Source organism: Bactrocera neohumeralis, chromosome 5, assembly GCF_024586455.1.
Source record: "Bactrocera neohumeralis isolate Rockhampton chromosome 5, APGP_CSIRO_Bneo_wtdbg2-racon-allhic-juicebox.fasta_v2, whole genome shotgun sequence".
NCBI lineage: Eukaryota > Metazoa > Arthropoda > Insecta > Diptera > Tephritidae > Bactrocera > Bactrocera neohumeralis.
Window position 1 is genome coordinate 55,338,921 of NC_065922.1, and position 17,508 is coordinate 55,356,428.

General features: G+C 39.2%; 2 protein-coding genes across 2 annotated transcripts in view; one reads left to right on the forward strand and one right to left on the reverse strand.

The window, feature by feature from the left end:
• Positions 1–17,508, forward strand: part of LOC126757905 (serine-rich adhesin for platelets) — an 84,579-nt gene that overhangs the window by 28,736 nt on the left and 38,335 nt on the right. The window lies entirely within an intron of this gene.
• Positions 548–8,379, reverse strand: LOC126758053 (carboxypeptidase B). The gene is made up of 7 exons (XM_050472048.1): positions 8,100–8,379; positions 5,732–5,804; positions 5,293–5,540; positions 1,801–1,998; positions 1,574–1,715; positions 940–1,465; positions 548–784 (listed from the first exon to the last, which is right to left on the reverse strand). The coding sequence occupies exons 1-7, from the start codon at positions 8,377–8,379 to the stop codon at positions 548–550; spliced, it is 1,704 nt and encodes a 567-aa protein (XP_050328005.1).

Below are 17,508 nucleotides of genomic sequence, written 5' to 3' on the forward strand. Positions count from 1 at the left end.
TACATAAATTTGTTTAATAGAGAAAAAAAAACATTTAACTGTTCTTTCCTATCTTCGTGCATTTGAATGGTTGTTTGTGCAAATTGCCTAATATTTCTTTAAAATTTTATGCAACCTCAACTTATTGTGTTGCACTTGTATAAATAAGATATATTCCTAATATAACTGTTAAATATTTACCGTCATTTTTGCAACATGTGTGGCCCGCTTCGTGTTAAGGCAACTGGCCCTCGGCATTTTTAACCTCGAGACGAGGAAGTAGTACACAGAAACCTTAAACTAAATGCAATTTATTATTTTCGTTCATATTTACATTAAAATTTATAAATAAATAAAATTTAAACGTTTGCTTAAACCTAACACCGCCTGAAAAAAAAGTTGAAAGCGTCTGCTAAACTTTGTTTAAATACTTTCTTTGTTTTAGTTTTTTTGAGAGTTTGAAATTTCCCAATCGCGCCATGCATTTTGTGTATTTTCTTCCACCTTGTTTTTTATATTCCTTCTCCTCAACCACATGGATTTGTGGCATGCACTTTTTGGCTCGGCTTCAATTCAGCGCCGCCGCTATTGTCTTCATAAATTCGTAAACCTCCTCGCCCGATTCGACAATGTAATGCGGCGGCATCAAGTACCCATAGCGCCCTTGGTCCTTCAGAAATACATTGTAAACGTATTGGGGATTAACGCGTTGCTGCACCCAGTCGGCCGAGTTGCCGGCGCGTGCCAATTTCAGTCGATAGCTGGTGCCCACACGGTACTCGGCTTGATTCAATTTGCGAAAGTTCTAAAAAATCAAATAAAACAAAAAAATCAACACGTGTAATGGCGGCCACACAATGGCAACAATAAAAGCCAGAAAAAGTCAAAAAGAAAGTTAAACAATGGCAAACCATTTTATAGTGGCTTCTAAATTGATTTTTAGTTTGTTGCAACACTCACCAACATTGCACGTCGCGCTACATTGTGCAGCTTGCGCTGGTTGTCCGTCACGTAGTCCGCATCACCCCACGGATAGGCGATTGCCTGGCCATAGGCGCCGAACGAAACGTATGCGCCCAGAAACTCACGCATATTATGCATGAAGGTACGTATCGCCTTCGTTTCCGGTTCGGAGAATTTTTTCGGACCTCTGAACAGGTTCTTGCAGGGATTTTCGGATGAACCCGCACCACCCCACTGATAGTCGTAGTTGCGATTCAAATTGACGCCATAACAACCGGTTTGACTATCGAAGTAGCGGTTCTTCGTCCACAGACGATCGGTGATGCGTGCGTACTGATAACCATCCGGGTTCGCCACGGGCAAGAAGTACCAATCTATGTTATGCATAACCGACGGCTCCTTGTCCCACAGCCAAGTTAGCTTCGAAATGGCGAGTGTAAGCGCGGCGGGACTCAGCCAGTCGCGTGCCTGCATGCCGGCGTCAATGAAGACAGCCCAGTTCTTGGGGTTGCCATTGGAGATGCTGTAAAAATGGCGGTGCACGCTTAGTTTTGCTATTTCATAAGTTCATTATTTATGAGTTTGCATCAACTCTCAATTTGCTTTAGATCTAAAGACCGTTTTTACTCACCGCAGCACTTCCAACGGTCGTTTGTGGTGCGTCACACCGATTTGCACTATCTCCGCCAAATCTGGATATGTTTCCAAAATGTGCTGCAAAAACTGCTGTATATCACCAATATCGTGGTAACGATTCCAATTCAATATTGTACCTATAAAAACATTTTATTACATTTCTTATCTTTCGATAAACATAATAAAAGCCAAATTAGTTCACTTGACCCAAATTCCACTTACTGTCTCTATCTAACCACGGCATGTTTGCATTGCTGTTATTCACTTCCGTATAAGTCTCATCGATCGCCGTTTCAATATCGTCGATCATTATATTGTAGGTGAAATCTGTTTTCGCTATGAACTCTTTGGCTTTAGCCGTATTCTTATAGTCAATTAAGACATCGATGCCATCTTGATTTATATTCCATACCTCAGTGCCTAAAATGCAGGAAAAGTGAAATGCAAATTAATATTTAATTGTTTTTTCTCCAGTGAAAATATTTTATAAAATTTAAACTCATTATAAAGATATAGTAACAGCTAAAAGATATTCGTAGCGTAGAGCTGAAACTTCTCTCGGTGGTTTGTAAACTTTCTTCTATCGTATCTCTCATACTTGGAGATACCGATTCATTTTATTCACGTGTTTATAGTAGTGAACTAGATGTAGTCGTACCGACTATAGAGTCTACCGCTCGAGAGACTACATAGAGTCGGGACAATTGCACAGAGTCTAGATTCCAGACTTCTTGATCAGCTAATGAGTAGAAATTCTGAATGAAGGAAGGGTTTTTCGCACACTAAATCGCCTCACATTGTTGAAACCAAAAATGATTTAAGATCAGTCCTTTATATGATAGAACACTTAGTCTATTCTTCTATCGACTCCAAACTTCTTAACTAAACTTAACTGAAATTGTGCGAAAGGTTAGGGTTATGTTAGTAAATGGCTGATCAAAGATCGCACTTAGACTGCTATATGTCTTTTGTGAAGTCATAGAAAGGAAGAACTGCTGTGTTCGAACTTATAAATTAGCAAACCGCTTAGTAGCCAATGCAAATTTGCATAGGCGTTTAATTTCCATTCCCGCAAGTTCAGTGTGAAGTCTGAAGGTATGCGATCGCAAGTGTCTAAATTTTTACCTTCCAAATGCGGGACAGTCAAGAAGGAAGTGATTTGTTTACACCTCATCTTCTTCCATACAGCTCTTGCAGATGGCGTCTGGGAAGATTCGCAACCTTACAGCATGGACGCCAATAATTACCTGTTAAAAGCCCCACAACTAGGGAGAAGCTAGCCTTACTGAGGGAAAAGAGATCACTAGATCTCCTGTGTTCGATATTGGGCCAAAAGGTTTTGCTCATGTGTCGATGGTGGCCCAACGCTGGCAAAGCTTTAGTGAAACCAAGCTATCTTCCATTCTACCGAAAACATTTCTAGGGTACCTTTTCTTACTCCCTAATCAGCTTTGCAATTTCCTGCGATTCCGCAATGCCTGGTACCCATACCAGTCTTATTCCAAATACACTCGATGCTATTGATAGCGAGGTTAGGCACTTCTTGACCAACACTGAACGGACTGTTCATGAGTTCAAGGCTAGTACCGCCGCTCTGCCATCTGAGTGAACGGTCACTTTTCTGAAGGAGGCTTCCTTCCGGAGCAGTAGATCTGCTGCTACCTTAATGGCTGCAACTTCGGCTTGGAAGACACTGCAATAGTCAGAAATTCTGAAGCTGGAGTTGATAGAGGGCTCCTGGCAGTAAACCCCTCCACCACCTTTCCTGCCTATCGACAGGTTGTTTTTGCAAGAGGGATCACTGTCATGTCCACAAAAGGGTATTAAAAGAAAACCTTGGATTTACAAGTTTTTTTTGTGGGGCGTAGCCCAACCTCCTAATTGATTTAATGTACATACATATGTATCTTCCAAACCGCTGGAGCTAAATCAACCAAACTTGTTAGAAAAAAGTCCCTTTAGCATATTTTTATACACTATGAAAATAGGTAAAATCAAGTACAAAACCACGCTCTGTTATCTTGAAAACTACCAAAAGTCGATAATTCACTGAATAAATCGGCCACAAGCATATAATTTTACAACCAAGGTGGTAGGGAAGGATTTTATGGGTTCGGGTAGTGAAGTCAAGTGGAGAATCCAAGTGTAGCCAGGTCCTTCTCCACCAGGTGTTTCCAACGGAGTGGAGGTTTTCCTCTTCCTCTGCTTCCCCCGGCGGGTACTGCGTCGAATACTCTCAGAGCTGGAGTGTTTTCATCCATTCGGACGACATGACCTAGCCAGCGGAGCCACTGTCTCTTAATTCGGTGAACTATGGCAATGTCATCGAATATCTCGTATAGCTCATCGTACCGTCGACTGCAGTATTCGCTGTTGCCAATGCGCAAAGGACCTTAAATCTTCCGCAGAATCTTTTTCTTGAAAACTCGTTACGCCGACTCATCAGATGTTGTCATCATCCATGGCACTGCAACGCGCACTGCAGGACTTTGATGATGAGTGACTACCCAGAGGACTAAGACTTTCAGTCGTGAGCTGCTTGAGCCATATGTAAAATAATCGTTTATAGCCACTGCCAAGTAAATGGCGCTCAGAGAACTTTCCTCACTTGCGTGAACTATATACATGAGTCCATCTTCCAGGACCTACTTGACCAAATTATGTATATTATATGGCTGTTTCTACCAAACATATGTTCAATCTGCGAGGTCTAGTATTGACATTCGGAGAGAATATTTTTGTGATGATAGCATTTCTTGTGTCAAATATGGGTCAATACTTCCCTTATACTTAAAATAAAAATGTTCGCGCTTCTGGTTGACTTTATACCGTATATATCGGTTAAGATGGAGTAATAATGATTCTAATAACAGTCTTTCTAATGCAGTGCATCCATAATTTAACATAAGGTTTTATCAACACTTGAAGGTATTTTCCGGGTTTTGATGCTTATGAGTTGAAAGAGTATAAAATGTTCGGCTGCACCCGAACTTAGCCCTTTCTTTACTTATGATCTTCGTAAAACGTATATACAAAATCCATGATCACCGGAAATTCCATCGAAACTGTGCGTGAATTCATCAAAAATCAGCCGAAATCATCATTGAAATTCATGGAAATAGAATTGAACATCTCCAAAACATCGATTTATCGCATTTTGACCGAACACTTGGGCTTACGAAAGGTGTGTGCACGGTTTGTTCCGCACAAATTGACTGACGACCACAAATTGCTCAGAATCCAACATTCGATCGACGCTTGTGACCGATTATTTGACCAAAAATCACATTTTAACCATTAACAACTCCCCGTATTCACCTGATATGACACCGTGCGGCTTCTTCCTTTTCGGAAAAACACATTTGCCCATGAAAGGAAAACGTTATGCAGACGTAGAGACCATTCAAAAGGCTTGCACCGGCATACTGGCGGCCATACCGGCCAACGAGCTAAAACACTCGTTCGACATGCTTTTGGACCGTACAAAAAGCTCTATTGAAGCAGAAGGAGACTATCTTGAATAAAATAAATTGATTTTTTGCTTTTTGCTTGTACTCTTGAAACAGAATGGAGAACAGTAGATTAGTGGCGCTTTTTATAGTACAAATTTGTTTTAATAAATTTACTAAAACACACAATTTTTCTAATCTCAAATGAAAATGCCATATTTCACTATAACCACCATGCAAAAACAACAATTGCACAACTACTAACCGAAAAGTCGCCAAAACGTTCTGAGCACTTTATTTTCAATATTGTTTTCATGTATCTTCCACAACTGATAACCGGGATATCGCTTCACCGAGCTACTATTGCGATATCGCAAGTTAATCTGATACGAAGATTGCGGTGAGAAAATGTTAAGTTGTCGTATGTCCATCGGCACCAGCCACTGTAAACTCTCCACTGTATTCTCATACAATTCATCACTCGAAATGAGCGCGGATGGAAAACCGGGTATACTGCGTAATAAAAAGAATTGTGTATGTTGTTTCCGGCAAGCATGCGTCGGCAGATTCAGCAACAATAACAGTGAAATCACAAGCGAATTGTAATACAAGTATTTTATTAACATTATGCGAGTTCCAGCGTTTCAATTTACAGTTTAGAAGAATTTGTTTCGCGATATTGCGTATCGTCAGATTTCATTTACAGTTCCAGCGTGCACGCAGCGTTTTCGACTACTGACCAAATAAACTCGGTTCGCAGACCGATTAAGCGCAAATCTGGAATTTCGTTATTTAAATAAGCAAGTTATGTTTAGTTCTTTTTCGGTTTGACCAACAAACTTAGATAATGATTTATGAAAATTTTATGCAAGAACACTGAATAACGGGTTTGCGTGTCATGTCATTGGCATGATACCAATGAGGTAGAGGCGGTCATGCTATATTTGCCTCCAAGCGCATAATTTTTAGCAAATAACTATTGGGAGAGTTGGGAGATCGCAGTGCCGTTAGAACAGTTTTGGCCAGCCATAGATTAATTTGCATTTCTTACTTTCAACTTCATTTCAATATTTGTTTCTTTTTTTGCCAATTTTTTTGCAATTTTGATTGCCTAATTCGCGATTTCGGTGTCGCTCATTAGATGAACATGAATGAACATTGCGAACTAATTTTTATTCAACTACACCGGATGGTTGTAATTAAGTGAAACTTTCTTGAGAAAGTGAGTTTGCAAATACTTATTGAACAATTATATACATTCATATAACGGGTGATCCAAGTTGAGTAACTTTTTTCGATAGCCTTTTTTTTGACAGATCACACGTGAGTCGTGTCAGGCTGTCATGTTATTTTAGAATCTTCAGTTTCGCTTGCATTCCATCATGGAAGGATTAACGCCTGAACAACGTTTACAAATCGTTCAACTTTGTTACGAAAATTCACGTTCTGTGAAGAGTGTGTTTGGCGCGGTTCGCTCAACTTATGGTCAACATAATCGGCCTACAGAGCGTACTATTCGCAACACCATCACTCATCTTGAGACACAGCATTCATTATGGGATAATATGCAACCGAATAGAACGCGTCCAGCACACAGTGAAAAATATAACTGTCATAGGTGAAAGTGTACACGAAGGCCGTAGACAGTCGAATCGGCATCGTTTGCAGCAACTCGTACTGACCTATGAAACAACAAAATACATTCATACCATTTCATCCAGATTATACAACGGTTTGGTATGATTTGTGAGCCGGCGGAATCATCGGTCCATATTTTTTCAAAAATGTTGCCGGTGAGAACGTAACCATCAATAACGACCGTTATCGCGCCATGATAACCCGACTATTCGATGCCTGGAATTGAAGCGCGTGATCTCGGCGACATTTGAATTCAACAAGACGTCGCCACTTCCCACACATCGCACCAATTAATGGATTTATTGAGAAAACATTTCGGTGAGCAGATAATTTCACGTTTTGTTCCGGTCGATTGGCCGCCAAGGTCGTGTGATATAAAACCGTTAGATTTTTTCTTGTGGATATGTGTAAAGTTTAAAGTTTATGCGAACAATCCCGCTTCGATTCAGAATATCCAAATCATCCGGCTTGTCATTCGCCAGTTAAAAGTCAAAATGCGCGAACGGGTCATGAAAATTAGTCTCAACGGTTGGACCATCACACTCCTCCTAGAGTTCCTATGTCATTCCTGTTGAATTTTAGTAATTGGCAAAGGCTGTTCATATCCTATTCATGCCACATTTGCCTGCTTGTTGAGCAAGTTAATGATCTAGTTTTAACATCGATAACATACACAAGTAACCAGAAGCATATAACTAAGTTTCCTCTTGGAGTCTAATTTTAATATGGTGCCTGCTCTGGTTAGTTTATTTGCTTCTCAGTTACTAGGAATACCACTTTGCCCTGGAACCCATTGTATTGTTATCATAAAATGAGATGTGAGATTCGTTAAGAGATCAAGGAATTTTTTCTTTATATAAGAAAAACCCTAGGAGACTAGTGATTTCAAAGCCGTTTGGCTGTCTTTATATAGAAATATATCTTGATGTGATTGAACTCTTTATCAAAACAAGATGGCTTTCTTTAATTTTTTTTAGTCGGAAGGCGATTTTGGTATCTAATTTTACGGAAAGACACCGCCTTCCACTTGATTATCTAGTACGGACCCATCCGTATAGATACTTATATCTGATTCCCTGCCCACCGCACCCCTATTACACTCTTCTCCGGAAGAGAAGGTTATATTGGGGACCAAATTTAAGTTTAATTCCATAGGATTTTGAAAATCTGTGGTATTGGGTATTTTAGAATGTCCCTTACTGCAGATGTCCTGTATTATAAAGTATTTCCAGAGTCCAAGAGCTGACTTCGCTGTCAGTTGCTTAAAGAACGAGTATGCGAGTCTGACTTTGCGTTGTTTTTAGAGCTCTCTCCATCTATTACCTGCTCTAAGACATTTTTTCTACCTCTCGGAATTAATAACCTATTTATAATCGCATTCGTACATGGTACTCTAAAGCCGAAGATGTGCGTCTAAACAATTCACCGACTTACCGAATTTCTCCACAAAAGTCTGCATCATTTCCGTGCGTTTGTTGTCGCTGCTGCGTTTGCGCGTTGCATTAAATATGACCTTCCACAACTGAGCGCCGTGATAGTTGATATAGTTCTCATCGAACTCACTGCGATAATCCGATTTTCGGCCGACGTGCGCATTCGGACGCACTGCGCGTAGAAAGTTGCGAAAGAATGGAATACGCGCCAGGATGCTCGTGCGCGGTATTTCCACCAAATTAACGGGCACTTCATTCACATCGACTGGCAACTCTAGCATAGCTTGCGCGTTTGCTGCCGGCAGCAACAACAAGCATAATTGCAGAAGTGTCAAGAGCATTAAGTGAAAGTTTATATGCATCCTTTAAATTCCTCAAACTATTTAGCATTAAATTTCTATTAATAAGTTGACACGAACGAACTCGCCAAAAATATACCGAACCGTCAGCGCGATCTGCTCGTCGTAAGTGCTTAATTAGTAATGTGCGTGACAGTTTGTTGGTGAAAAAGTTGGAGCATTTCGACGCGTCAAGCTTCAAGCTAAATTTCTTTTGTGACGATTATGCTTGTAAGCCAAGAAAGTGATAGTCATCTCAACAGACTTGTCTGTTATAATCATAATTCACAATGCAGCTGCGCGCACCCAACGGAGGAGTTGTCTTTTATTCTTTTTTCTTTGCCCAAATAGCGGTTATAATAATTTTTAACGACAACACATGAGCAAAATTAATTAATTTGCATAATAACAAAAAAAGTTAACAACAATAAAATTTCGGGGGGAAATCGAAAATAACTGTTTTAACAGTGCGCTGTTTGTAATGATCATTAGCAGCATAATCACCTCAACCGGCGAGCAGCCGGCTGTAGGAAAGGTAACGATCGAAGTGGCTCATTTTAGCGATATTTTTTTTCTTTCCTTAGTTTGATGATCTTTTGTTTATTGCGATTATCAGCACATATGTACATATATGTATATTAGAGTGATTCAAAAAAAAAAAATTTTTTTTTTCGTTTGGTACTCGGAAAAATAGGTTCTTAGACACCTCTAAGAAAGCCTCTCCAAAAACCTTATTCATAATGATTTTTTTCATTGAGTTATAAAATTCATATATTTCCCAAAAAATAATATACCGTTAATATCTTTTTTTGTTGTTGAAATCATTTAAGTAGAGCATTCAATTTCCTACAAAATCTAAGGAACAAAATATTTTTTCAAGTAGTTGGAAGCGAGATATAAATTTTTCTACCTGATAATAAGAAAAAATAGAAAACTGTATGAAGGAGGACCTTCCCGTTACAATTAAAAACTCATGTTTGGAGAGCCTTTCTTAGAGGTGTCTAGGAACCTATTTTTCCGAGTACGAAACGAAAAAAAAAATTTTTTTTTGAATCACTCTAATGTATATAGTATGTTGTTGAAACAGTAAATTCATAGCTTCGAAAACAAATTGCATTTCATTAAGATTTTTGATTATCTAGCTACTTGTTAATATATTGGCAATATAGGCAGTATTTTATACAGGGTGAACCACAATTATTCTCGTTTTTAACACCTAATATGTTAGATTAGATGGCTGATATAGAAATATCAGACGTAGACTGCTATATGTTGTCCCTTGTGAAGCAATTGAAAAGAAACTTTCCTGTGTTCGAAATTATAAATTAGCAAAGCACTTAGTAGGCCGCTATACTAATTTGAACAGGCGTTTTATTTCCATTCCCGCCACTTCGGTGGAATGTCTGCAGGTATACGCGGGAGAGTCAAGAAGGAAGTGTTGAGTTGTTTCCACCTCATCCATACAGTTTCTGGAGATGGTGTCTGAGAAAGTTTCCAGCCTTACAGCATGAACTCCAGTAGGACAATAGTCTGTTAGAACTAGACTAGCCTTACTGGGGTCAAAAAGATATATCGATCTCTTACGAACGATCTTGGCACAAAAGGCTTTTACGATAGCGCATGCACCGATGGTGGCCCAGCGCTGTCCAAGTTTCCGCGAACCCCAGCTATCAAGTAGTAGAACACAAAAGGATACAAGACAACAAATGGGCCGCCTGTAGGAAGCAATCATCCGACCCGCTCCCATTCTGCTTAATTCAGCTTCACACTTCACGCCTGGGACCCATATCAGTCTCATCGCAAATACACTCGATGCTATTGATAGCGAGGTTAGGCACTCATCGACCAACGCTGAACGCACTGTTAATGAGTTAAAGGCTAGTACCGCCGTCCTATTTGGGTGAATGGTGACTTATCTGAAGGAGGAAAATACTGCAATAGTCAGGAAGTCTAAAGCTGGAGTTTCTGACAGTAAGCCCTTTCATCAACCTTCTCCCTAAGATTTGACCCATCCGTAAAGAAGATCACTGTCCATCTCCTCCAACGGCTTTCTCCCACCCAAAACTCCTTCGCCGATATATGGGCAGAAAAGGAGCCGCCAGAGTTCGGTTTGGCGACTCCATGTATTTTTTTTTTAATTTTTTGTAGCCCTTTTGAAAGAAAACTAGGTAATACTGATAATGTCGTGTAAACTTAGAAAAGTTGACCGATTACTAGTTATTAGCTCTAAAGTTATAAAAAGTCCTAAAAATCTAGCGCTTTTTCTTCGGACAGTTAATTTTCACAAGCTTCTCATCACCCAAATTTTTCAAAGTAAAATCATTGGCGATTGAAAGGAACAGGTCGTAATCATTTGGTTCTTTGTCCGGACTATAAAGGAGATGTATAAAAACCTTCTACCCAAGCTTCTAGCGAGTTACTATCGCTGTGTGTAGTCTTCCGTTGTTCTGTTGGAACACATTTCCTCTTCTATTGGTCAAAACTAGTCGCTTCTGGGTAATTGCTTCGAATTAAAGGTTTGGCGTCGAAGGTCAGAAGGTTTGAAGGTCGAAAGTGATCTCATCACCAATAATCATACGCTTCAGAAATGTTTCAATTTTGTTGCGATTCAGCACCGATTCGCAGATGGAAATGCAGTCCACGAGGTTATTTTTTGCTTGAACTCATGAAGCACCCATACGTTGAGTTTTTCTTTGTATCCAGCTTTATTTAAAAGGCTCCGAATGGGTTTTGTGCAATATTTAGCTCGTCCTATTATTTTATCTATATTTTCAACAACTGGCTTTCTATGGATTCTATTTAATTCCACATTGTATATCATCATGATCTTCTTCTTCTCTATTGGCGTAGACAGCGCTTACGCGGTTATAGCCAAGTTTACAACAGTGCGCCAGTCGTTCTTCCTTTTCGCTGTTAGGCGACAATTGGAGATTTCAAATGTAGCCAGGACCTCCTCCACCTGGTCTTCCCAATGGACTGAGTGATCTTCCTCTTCCTCTGCTTTCCCCGGTGGGTGCTGTATTAAATACTCTCAGAACTGGAGTGTTTTTATTCATTCGGACGACATGACCGATCCAGCGTAGCCGCTGTATTTTAATTCGCTGAACTATGTCAATGTCATCGTATATCTCGCACAGCTCATCGTTCCATCGACTGCGGTATTCGCCGTTGCCAATGCGCAGCAGCATTATTTTCTCCAAGTCCTTGTCTGCAACCTCGTTTGGTATTGAACGTCTCGGAGAGATCCTTCCCGGTCTTGATGAAGCTTTTGGTATAGCTCAACGTCAGTTTACACAGCTGTATAAGTTTTGCGGGTATACCAAATTCAGATATAGCGGCATAAAGGCAGCTTCTTTTCGTGCTGTCGACAACTCTCGGTATCTATCCCATCACGCAGGTGTTGTGGTCGATTGTAACGTTGCGAGGTAGGCAGTTTATTTTCTCTTCACTGCGACACGATTGTCGTACACTTTTTTCTGCTCAACCCTCCTCTTTCAAACTCCTACACTTGTTTTCATATAAAATTCTTAGAGCTTCATTGCACTTCTTAACTTCCCGTTTTTATTAAGACTATTTCTTCTCCAAAAATAATCACTTTTTGCCTTTTAAATTTCATTCCATTACATTATATTTTGCATTTTGTGTTGTTAATTGTACTATAAATTTATTATTTAGTTTACTTTTCCTTTTCTTATTTCACTTAAGAAACCTAACCTTAATGTGTGACTTCGACTTTAGTTAGGGCGCAAATATTAGTCACAGTTGAATGAACTGAGTGAGCTCCACAGCTGCGTTCAATAATTTAAGCATTTTCTACTATTACGAAATCTTCAGCTTACCGACATACAAATGTGGCGGTTCCTCTAAAATCCATTTCTTGTTTCTCTATTACGAAACAGTTGAACAAACTGTTAAATATTAAAAATTTATCTCTTTGTTCGCAAAAAATTAAAAAAAAATTTATGAAGCATTGGAAAGTAAATTAATAATCTAGAGATAGAGAAAATATATTCATGTTATTGTTGTTTTTTTTTGTGATTTCGATCACTTTATTGCTGTTCATTAAAACACGTGTCTTTTGCTTTCCTTCTTTTAACTATTTGTTGCTAGTGATTTATAATAATTGTATATATTATATTTTAACTGTAGAGATACAGAGGTTCTAAAGTTAATTTTTTGTAACTTGCTTAAACCCTTCTGGCGAGAATATAATTGTATACTAATTGCACTGTAGTAATATGGGTTTTTGTTAAGGGCCTCGAAGTATTAAAGGGTGGTTTTTTAGGCATGTGATTTTCAAGAAGAAAAATAAACAAATATAATTTAATGTTATGGACAAGAATTTGGCATTATTATTAAGATAAGAGTTTGCCATTATGCTTTAAAAATGATTTCGTGTAATCACGGCTGGCTCGAATAAATTTTAGTCTGGCCCGAGAAGCCCAATTTTGGATCACTTTTTGCAGCAGTTTGGGCCGTATGTCATAAATAACGCGCCGTATAATCTCTTTCAAGGCGCCAATAGTCTCGGGCTTATCTGCATTAACAAGCGACTTCACATAACCCCACAAAAATAGTTCAGAGATGTTAAATTGCACGATCTTTGATTTGTGATACGAGGTAATGTGCTCGCCAAAAGTTTCTTTCAATAAATTGATTGCTTCGTTGGCTGTATGGCACGTAGCGCCTTCTTGTTGAAACCATAAATCGTCTATATCAATATTCTCCAATTTTTTTTTACAAAAATTTGATTTTTATCGCTCTGTTTGTGTGGCAGCTATAGCCATATAACGGGGTTTTCAAAAAGAGCCCTACAAAAGATTTTTTTATTTCTGTGAAAAGTACATTCGATGTCATTATGTATGGCACTTGATTTCTTTTGCTTGGTCACCATTGATAAGCTTGCAGAAGTCCAGACGCTGCAGCCATTTTTCGACGGTTTTCAAGCATAAATCAGTCGATACTTCTGCAATTTCACTTTCGACATTCGTACGAAGTTTAATCGTCGCTGGCTTGCTGTCATAGACTATAGACTTGACTTCCTTATCGCTGAAGATAATTTTTCGATGAAAATCCGGATCATTTTCAAGTTGTTGCTCAGCCCATTTCACAAACATACGACAATTCTGGCAAACAGGCGTCTTCAGTTCTTGCGTCAGTGTGATCTTGTAAGAATGTAGGCCAGTATTTTTTCGCAAAACTTGCCACAACGACGTCACAGAGATGCGCAATGCTTGAGAAAAACGTGTGAGAGACTGATTTGGGTCTTCCTCAATTGATGTGTTAGCGGCAGCAATATTCTCGACGCTACGGATACTTCTTTGTCTCACTGGCACGATAACCTTTTCTACTGTGCCTGTGGATTCAGATTTTTCCACTAGACGCTCAATTGTTGCTCTGACAATACGATTATGACGACCATAAAATAGACCTAGCGTTCTTAAAATTGAAGCCACTGACTCCGATTTTCGCTACTAAATTTTAGTAATTCCGTCTCGTTGTTGAATCGGATATCTTTCCATAATGAAATGCCAAACTTTACTGAAGAGAACTATCAAAAGAGCGAGAAAAAATATGGCGTCGTTTGCTGTCTCTATCGGTCTACTTTTATCCTTTACTTTAATAGTCTGATATAGGCGATTCTCGATAAGAAAAGGACGTGTGACAATTTTCAGATCGATATCTCAAAAACTGAGCGATTCTTTCGCATATAATCTGACAGTTCGTTATGCTGATCATTTATATTTATATTTTATTGGGTGTCCGAAGTTTTCTTTTGGACTTTTTTTCTTTCTTCAAAAGAAAAAGATTACAGTTGAGTTAACGAGCTCGTCGAACGGTAGGACTGCCGTCATACATTACATCTCAATTGACCCCATATAAAAAATTGGGGTGCCGTCAAATCTGCAGTTTAGGCGGTTAATGTCAAAGTCATCTCTTTTTGAAATCAGAGGCTTTTCTTCATGTTCATCAACTTTTTCGTTTGGTTTAAATGACCGGCTGAAAATACATAGGTACTAGCTCAAACGATATTGGTCAAAGCGGATTTTCAGTTCCCTAGTCATTTTGAAAAAAAAACTTTTCATTTTTTAAACTTTTAAAAAATTAACCGACTTTCGTCAATATGTATGTCCCATCTTCCACAAATCCGTCATTTCTGCATTTATATGTTGCCTGAAATTTAAGTTTTATTGTGAGTACATATATGCATGAACATATGCCTCAGAAAATGTGTCTTCCAATCTCATACTCGTATATTCAACAAACACAAAATATGTCCCTTAAGCCAACAATAAAATTGACAATTGCCAATAACTTTGAGGTTGCCGCAAGCAAAGGAAATCCACTTGTCAGGATATCGATTGCGACGCTGAATAAAACATTTACATACATATATATGCACATATAGTACTATAACATGAATATGTATGCATTATACGCTCTCTTTTCCGTCTATAAGAAGATGTGCCACAAAGGGCTACAACAACAGCAGTAAATTTGATGAAGAACGCCATTTACTGCGCCGTCAAAGACAGGAACCGTGCAAACTGCATGCATTCTACTTAACTTGCCTAAATACTTTGTAGCCGAAAACGAAAAAAGAAAACTTAAAATAATAAAGAACAATGCCGAAAGAAGGTCAAGGCTGTGCATGGCAACTTGCATGATAAACACAGCGGTAAGAGAGGAGCGCAAACTGCGCTGGCAATTGTTGATTCTGTCATATTCGTATGAATGAGTGTGTGCAGTTGTCAAAACCATATCAATATACTGTATATTAGCTGTCTAGGTATAAACTTACGAGGACAGTCCGATAAGTATTTAGCCTACGAAAGAAAAAAGTGTACATATTCTGATACGGCTATAGTCGCCGCTTTCTCGCTCACCTTCAATCAGCGTTCTGTACTAATACGAGATCTTGAGCTATTTTCGCGTTATCCTCTGTGGTAGCCGTCTTCTAGATTTGTGGACGTGGTTGCTCCAAAAACGAGTGCTGACAACTCGTTGAACCAAATTAAGACTGTTGTCATTGAAGGAGAAGGTTGAGCCCGAATGTAAACAGCAGTCGGCTGTATGTGTGTTTCAAAATGAGCCGCATCTAACAAAGGCTGTTGGACTATGAAGCGTTGCTAAGCAAATGGTTGCCTCTTTTTTTTTGAAAAAACTGAATGATTCATGCGTTCAGAAGACATGTTTTGAAGGAACCTTAATCCGAGTGGCAAAAGTGCCTTGACAATTGGTTGAAGCTCAATCAAAAATGTATAGATCTTAATGTAGAATATTTTGAAAAAGCTCCTTAGCTTAGCCAAATGTTCCAAATGATACTTAGTAAAGAGACTCCTGAGCTTAGCCAACACGTCTACGTAACTGCTCCTGTGACCGGGAACCGAAATTACAGACAAGAGGAGTTGACCTACCAGTGAGCTTAAATCCTTTCTGCTATTGTTAACCACGCTTGAATTAATCTGTGGCGCTGACAAGACTAGTAATGCTGCGTGGCTATGTTTTCTGTATCCTTCTAGAGGTAATATTCTCCTCTTGCTAAGCCTTTTTTCACTTCACTTTCAGAAGGTAACCTTATCCGGATCATTCCAATTTTACTTAAGTAAAGTAAACCTTTCTGATTTCAACCTCCGATTACACTCAGATTCTTACAAATACGCTTATTTCTTCGAAACTACTCGCTGGATGCACTTACATTTTCTGAGAATATTTTCAAATATATGTATGTAACGGGTTTTTCAATAAGAGCGCTACAAACTAAAACTTTTTTAAATAAAAAAAAACGGTTTAGGATATCAATGAAATTCTTGATTCCTGTGGAAGTGCATTCGAGGCCATTATGTATGAAACTCGATGTTTGTCGCATGGCCACCACCGGCACTCTTGCAGAACTCCAGACGCTGAACCTAATTTTCGAGAGTTTTCAAGCATAAATCGGCCGATACTGCTGCAATTTCGCGTTCGATATTCATACGAAGTTCATCAATCGTTGCTGGCTTGTTGGCATAGAACATAGACTTGACGTAGCCCCACAGGAAATAGTTTAATTTAGATTGTGACATTCGTTGATGTGGCTTGTGGCGCCATCCTGTTGGAACCACATATTGTCGAAGTCCATATCATCCAATTCGGGCCAAAAATAATCGATTATCACTGAGCGGTGGGGATTCCCATTCACAGTCTTGATCATTACGGAAGAAGAACGGTCCATTGACTCCGCCATCCCATAAACTGCGCCAAACCGTAAATTTTTCGAGATGCAATGGTGACTCATGGAGTACGTGTGGATTGCTGCCTGATCAATAACGCATATTTTGCTTATTGAGGAAGCCATTCAGCCAGAAATGAGCTTCTGCCATGAAAATACGAAGCATTTTCAAGTAGTTACTCAACCCGGATCACGAACATACAACGATTTTGGTGTCAATTTGATCTTTAAGGATGTAGGCCAAGATTTTTTCGAAAAATTCGCCATAACGACGTCACAGAGATGCCCAACGCTTGAGAACGAGGTGAGAGACTCTGATTTGGGTCTCAGTTGATGCGCTAGCGGCAGCAATATCCACGACACTACGGGCACTTCTTTGTCTCACGGGCACGGGATATTTTGTACTGTGCCTGTAGATTCAAAATTTTCCATTAGACGCTCAATTGTTGATCTGACAGACCGATTATGACGACCATAAATTGGACGTAGCGCTCTTAGAGTTGAGGCCACTGACTCCGAATTTCGGTAGTAAATTTTAATAATTCCGACTCGTTGTTGAATCGTATATCTTCCATGATGAAATGACAAACCCTACTGAAGAGAAATGTCAAAAGAGCGGAAAAAATGGCGTCGTTTGCAGTCCCTATCGGTCTACTTTTGTGGCGTCCCCATGGAAAACCCCGTTACATTCAAAGCAAGGATCGGTTTTTTGAAATTCTCAGGAGTATAGAACCCCTTAAAATTTTTAGTAGTAGCCAACTACGAGAATGTAACAAACTATAGTATTACTTATCCAACCGTCCGCTTACATTTAAATGTATGTATGTCTCTGCGTGACTACAAAGGTTAGTATGCACACA